General features: G+C 46.0%; 1 protein-coding gene across 2 annotated transcripts; it reads right to left on the bottom strand.

The window, feature by feature from the left end:
• Nucleotides 1-5,687, bottom strand: PATE3 (prostate and testis expressed 3; the record flags this gene model as incomplete). Of its 2 annotated transcripts, none has more annotated exons than XM_083587206.1 (4): nt 5,547-5,687; nt 4,117-4,181; nt 862-978; nt 1-140 (listed from the first exon to the last, which is right to left on the bottom strand). In XM_083587206.1, the coding sequence occupies exons 2-4, from the start codon at nt 4,178-4,180 to the stop codon at nt 1-3; spliced, it is 321 nt and encodes a 106-aa protein (XP_083443332.1). In that variant the 5' UTR covers nt 4,181; nt 5,547-5,687. The 2 variants fall into 2 exon arrangements, with proteins under 2 accessions (XP_083443332.1, XP_083443333.1); XM_083587207.1 differs by lacking the exon at nt 5,547-5,687 and adding an exon at nt 5,455-5,503.
• Nucleotides 5,688-6,578: the final 891 nt, after the last annotated feature.

The following is a 6,578-nucleotide window of genomic DNA, read 5'->3' as shown; positions in this document are numbered from 1 at the left end:
TTAGTAAAGCTGCCAGATATTATTTTTATTACAGTAATCTGTTTGGCAGCAATAAGTATACTTTATGTAGTCGATGCTCAAGTTGGTGACTGTTACACAAACTGAAGTGCAACCGCGGTGCACTCGCCTGATATTTCCCCCTGCAAATGAAAAGTGGGAAAGAGGAGATTACAGAGGATCTGCATAGAGAATCCCTGAGTGTCGGTACATGCTCATCATTTCTATGCATGACTTGTGTTTTCTATGCATGACTTGTGTTTTATAAGCTTCCTCCATACTGTGTTGAAATATGAGGATAGGTGGGGTTTGTCTGTGCTTGATTTTGCTTGTGCATGCATGTTCATGAAGCAGATGGGGAGTATTAAAAATAATTGAAAAATTCTATTAGTCCTGTCTTCAAATGCTAGGACAGGGGTTTATGCAACAACAACAAAGAATTCTGAGCAACAGGGGTGCCAACTTGAATAACATATGGGGGGCAAGTAAGCCCCATCCCACATAATCGATCACAAGATGTGGCACACTCACACCATTTGATTTGCAATGCCCATCAACTTGGGGAGGCAGCTCCCTCAAATATTTTATTGGGGGGGGACTAAGGGGACCTCAGCCCATAGGAGTAGGTTCCTATGCTGGACAATGTAGTTTGTTAAGGGTTTCCAGGAGTTGTAACTCTCTCAGGGTGACTACAGTGCCCAGAATTATCTGATGGGGGAAATGTGCTTAGTATAGTGTGCTTGCAGTAAATTAATTCACATTAAATTGAATTTTGGAATGAATGCATTTCAAACTACTAGTTCTTGCAAGCCTGCTTCTTTTAATACTTCACACAACCCATACAATTATTTCCCACAAAATCACCTTTGGAAATTCTTTGAATGAAGCAGAATCTACTGGGAGAGACATCACAGATTTTCTGTTTTGAACATGTGTTATCTTTTCTAACTCTGGTACATTTATGGCATTTAAGTCCTCCAACTGTATGAGCAAACAGAAAGGGGAAGAATGTGAGGTCAAAAATATAGATATAAACATACAAAATACAATCCATCTTGAGAAAATGGTCACACAGGCCAATGGCTAGGGATGAGTTCAGAAGGATCTCATAGAATTCTTGCCACAGCAAGCAGTGGTGAGTTAAGGCTGGCGGCAGGCAGCTTTTTCCTCAGGGGAATATGCTGGCAGCAGATGGGTCAAAAGCCCAATGGAGGTGGTGACACCAGACCCCCCAAGTGTCCCTATTTTCCAGGGACAGTCACAGATTTACAGAAGCCATCTTGGTTTCTGATTTGATCCCGGAATATCCTGCTTTTCCTTACAATGTCCCTATTTTCATCAGTGAAATGTTGGAGGGTATGGATTTATCCAAACCCCCGAGCCATCTGAAGATAGCCCTGTATAGGGAAGGCTTTTTTAATGGTTAATGTTTGATTATGTTCCTAAATATGTTGGAAGTCCGTCAGATGAGCGGGGTATAAATAGGAAAAAATATTATTATGGAATAGCACGTCCCTATTTTCAGCAGAGAAATGTTGGAGGGTATGTGACATCCTATCTCTCTCTCTCTTACACACACACACACTCCCCAAAATTTCTGCACCCCTGTATGGGTATCAGCTTCCACTTGCCCCCTGCCTCCCTCCCACCTCCTGGGACCCCCCCTTCCTTACTAGCTTGCCTCCAGCAGGCCTGTCCAGATGTACCAGAGGGCCACACAGAGAAAGGCTGGCACTTTCAGAAGACACTGTACGAGGAGAGGAAATGCCCATGTAGAAGAGTAGAAGAAGAAGAGTTTGGATTTGATATCCTGCTTTATCACTACCCTAAGGAGTCTCAAAGCGGCTAACAATCTCCTTTCCCTTCCTCCCCCACAGCAAACACTCTGTGAGGTGAGTGGGGCTGAGAGACTTCAGAGAAGTGTGACTAGCCCAAGGTCACCCAGCAGCTGCATGTGGAGGAGTGGGGAATTGAACCCGGTCCACCAGATTATGAGTCCACCGCTCTGAACCACTACACCACACTGGCTCACATGTGACTGGGCAACTGGAAACAACGGAGCATGCCTTTTTTCACTGCCAATACTATGCAGATATACAAGCTAGGTTCATCTTGCCTACACTACATAAATTCCCAGGTCACACAGAACAACTTTATACCTCCCTGCTGCTTGAATATGAAAACCCAGATGTTACATATTCTCTTGCTAGATTCTGCACTGCCATGATGGATATTTGTCGAAGGATGGTTTGTGCCACAAACTAGGCTCAAAATGCAAGGCCTTTGCTCCTTCACGTTCCCTCCCTAATAGTCGCTTTTAACAGTTTGTCCTTTCTATCTTTTTAAGTATGTATGATATAATCACCTTTTAATTACTAGGGGGTTTTTTTTATCCCTTACGTGTTTTAAGTCTTATGTATTCAGTTTATCCGTATGTTTTGTCTTATGCTGGTCTGTGACCGAAATAAAGTTTGATACCGGTTCAGAGAAAGGCTGAGTGCCACATGTGACCTGCAAGTCATGGATTGCACACCTGTGAGTTAAGGGAATGGTTCTGCCCTATAGAAAAACTTTGGGACACTTGTCAAAAACTCCTTGTTTTGCAGAGAGGCAGTGTGGTGTAGTAGTTACAGTGTTAGATCAGTGATGGTGTTTGCTGTTTTTCAGCTCAAGCCAAATAAAAAAGAATAATATCACCACAACAGATCCAAGCTGAAGTAAAGGTGACATGAAGTTACAGAGGCTAAAGTTTAGCTCAGAAGTATCTCAAGGAATTCTTAATCACAGTAGGCAGCAATGATTTAAGGCAGCGGTTCTCAACCTGTGGGTCCCCAGATGTTGTTGGACTACAACTCCCATCATCCCTGAGCTCTGACCTTGCTAGCTAGGGGTGTTGGGAGTTGTAGTTCAACAACATCTGGGGACCCACAGGTTGAGAAAGGCTGATTTAAGGGGTTGGACGTGGGTGGCGCTGTGGGTTAAACCACAGAGCCTAGGACTTGCTGATCGGAAGGGCAGCGGTTCGAATCCCCGCGACGGGGTGAGCTCCTGCTGCTCAGTCCCTGCTCCTGTCAACCTAGCAGTTCAAAAGCACGTCAAAGTGCAAGTAGATAATTAGGTACCACTCCGGCGGGAAGGTAAATGGCGTTTCCGTGTGCTGCTCTGGTTCACCAGAAGCGGCTTGGTCATGCTGGCCACATGACCCGGAAGCTGTACGCCGGCTCCCTCGGCCAATAAAGCGAGATGAGCACTGCAACCCCAGAGTCAGTCATGACTGGACCTAATGGTCAGGGGCCCCTTTACCTTTACCTATATGTATGTGTGCACATGTGGGTTTATGTGCAGATGCATAAATACATTCTCTTTCACACACACAGGTATAGATCCCTCCAAAAATGCTTCCCAGAGCAGCTTACAATGTCAACACATATACAGCAGCGGAGCAAGCTGATTGGGCGCCTGGGGCGGCACGCATTCAGGACCATTCGCCTCTGAGGAGTCTGCCTGCATCCTCCCACTCAGCCACCCTACAGCTGAGGGAGAGGGAACGGGCGGGCTGTTTGAGGCAGCGCGGAGCCTGTGGGAGCTCAAGTCACCACGTCACTCCCAGGAGAGACACGTGGCTCAGGCGCACTGCAGGCCCCATGGTGATTGCCGCCCACCATTTTGTCACCGCCCTCAGTGGGGACACCCAGGGCAGCCCACACCCACCCCTCTTACTACACCCCTGCACATATATAATACTAAAAAACAACATTAAAACTCTTTTGAACATTTTAAATTTCCATTCCTTAAACCAATATGAAAAGCTGGCATAAGCCATATGAAACTATATGAAACATTCAAGGAGGGTGCTTTAAAGAGAGGCCATTTAGCACCGTAAGTTGGAAAGGGACCTGGAAGACATAGTGGATAGTGTCCAACCAAATTGCCCCTGGAGTAGGCCCAGCGAAAACAATACACTGAAGTTAGGCATCATGACTAACTTCTCTGTTGGTTTCAATGTGTCCACCCTATGACCTAGTTGAGTGCCAAGTATCAGCTTATAGAAAGAGACACTGAAATCCTCTCAAGGGGCTGTACTGGGGGAGAAGAGATATCCCTGCCTTTAGGACTTACCTGCTGCTAAAGAGAGTATTATCAAGAAGCCAAGAGCCACAGTCTTATTCATCGGAGCCTTCATTCTAAAAGGATCAGATAGAAAAATACACCCATGAATCCGATCCAGAAAGCATGCAAGGTATTCAGTATCTTAGATACGACTTGTTCAGGCTAATAGAAAAGTTATTTTTTACCCTTTCAATTGTTTAGAAATCTTTAAAAAAAATTAAATGAGAACATACTATTTAATAACACTTTTCCACTTCAGTTTGTGGATTTTTTTGGGGCGGGGGGGGGGAGTCATGCAGTGGCGTAGCGTGGGGGGTGCAGGGGGGGCCGGCCGCACCGGGCGCAACATCTGGGGTTAGGGCAAATCCATGGGTTAGGGGGCGCAAATCCATGGTTTAGGGGGCGCAAATTACTTGCCTTGCCCCGGGTGATGACAACCCACGCTACGCCACTGGAGTCATGAAAAAGAACCAACATTTTAGTGCAAATTTCCCCTATTACGCACATTTAATGCAATTTCCCCCATTTTTTGGCAAAGTGATTTCCCCTCACAAATACATTTTGCATGTTATTTTCACTAATATATGCATTTATATGCACAACTGACCCCAGTTTCTGATTTTTGTACACACTACTTGGCATTGCAAAATTCAGAAACTTGTGCAAATTTTGAAGGATTGCATTCTTTGGTTTGCACATAGCTTTAGAAGGGACAAATTTGGTGAGCTTGCCTTTTAATGGAAATTTCTCCCCCATCTCTAGTAAATAACAGCTCTGGATTTTCCATCTGCATGTGTGGCTAGTGCTGGGGCCCCAAAGTGACCGCAGAGATATCATCTGCTCTTTTGGAATTCCATGGAATTCTAGTCAATACTGATCCAGAGCAGAACTCCATGGCAGGTTGTGATATCCATCTCCACAGGAGTGGGGCTCATCCTATCGCAGAGGATCTCTTGCATACCATGCTTCCTCATTAACCCCTGCTTATATCCAAAGTAGTGGGACGTGGGTGGCGCTGTGGGTTAAACCACAGAGCCTAGGACTTGCTGATCAGAGGGTCGGGGGTTTGAATCCCTGCGATGGGGTGAGCTCCCGTTGCTCAGTCCCAGCTCCTGCCAACCTAGCAGTTCAAAAGCACGACAAAGTGCAAGTAGATAAATAGGTACCGCTCTGGCGGGAAGGTAAACAGCATTTCCATGCGCTGCTCTGGTTCGCCAGAAGTGGCTTAGTCATGCTGGCCACATGACCTGGAAGCTGTACACCGGCTCCCTTGGCCAATAAAGTGAGATGAGCGCCGCAACCCCAGAGTTGATCACGACTGGACCTAACGGTCAGGGGTCCCTTTACCTTTATATCCAAAGTAATCAGACATCAGGCAACATCACTTCTGTTAAAACTTGGAGCCAGAACTCAAAGAGCAGGATGCAAACATATCTCACCTGGTGGCAGTAAAAGCCACTTGTTAAGCGCCTCCCAGTCCTTGCTGGAAAATAGCAGGCAATGTTCTCCTCAAAGTTTCACCAAAATCCAGATAGGGGTCTTAGATGCTTCTGCTGGGAAGGAAGTGCATTGAAACGTTCCACAGACGACGGGCATTTGGTCTTTGATCAAACTGAGTTTCTCACTGGGAAAAGGTCAGTGCATGGGCAGCCCAAGCTGGTGGAATATTCATGAGGCCACAAAGCGCACCGTGACCCTGTGGGCTGGAGGACCTCTAGTAAAGATCAAATAATGATGCCGTGGGCTGGTTGGGTCATTGGTACATTGGCTAATATTTACAACAAAAGGCTATTTTAAAAGCCCAGCATTCCAGGCTGTGTAGGCACTATCCAGGAGTCAGCAAACTTTTTCAGCAGGGGGCCGGTCCACTGTCCTTCAGATCATGTGGGGGGCCAGACTATATTTTGGAAAATAAAAAAATGAACAAATTCCTATGCCCACAAATAACCCAGAGATGCATTTTGAATAAAATAACACATTCTCCTCATGTAAAAACACACTGATTCCCGGACCGTCCATGTGCCAGACTGAGAAGGTGATTGGGCCGCATCCGGCCCCCGAGCCTTAGTTTGCCTACCCATGCACTATCCATTTAAAGCAGAACAAAGGCACAATCTGCCCCTCCCAAAGAATCCTGGAAACTGTTGTTTGTTAATGGTGCTGAAAACCATGACTCTGAGAGGGGTAAACTACAGTTCCCAGGCTTCTTGGAGGGGGCGCTTTAAATGTATGCAGCCCTAGACTATGCGTATGTCAAGAGGATTCAGGAAGGACTTGGTCTGTTATAGCTCTTTCTCTGACAACTGAGGTATGGTTAGTCATGAGCACGTTGAACCTTTTCATCAGGTCAGGAAATTTCAGTAACAGAGAAACCATGCCAGGGAAAGTGGCCCAGTTTTATGTTGGCTGGCTACTATTGGACACTCGCCAGGGAAGCCTGGGTAGCTCGTTTGGTTAAGAGCATGGTGAGG

This window comes from Podarcis filfolensis, assembly GCF_964270895.1.
Source record: "Podarcis filfolensis genome assembly, chromosome: 15".
In the NCBI taxonomy this organism is placed as follows: domain Eukaryota; kingdom Metazoa; phylum Chordata; class Lepidosauria; order Squamata; family Lacertidae; genus Podarcis; species Podarcis filfolensis.
Note: the sequence above shows the minus strand (reverse complement) of the source record. Positions and strands in the feature narration are given on the sequence as shown.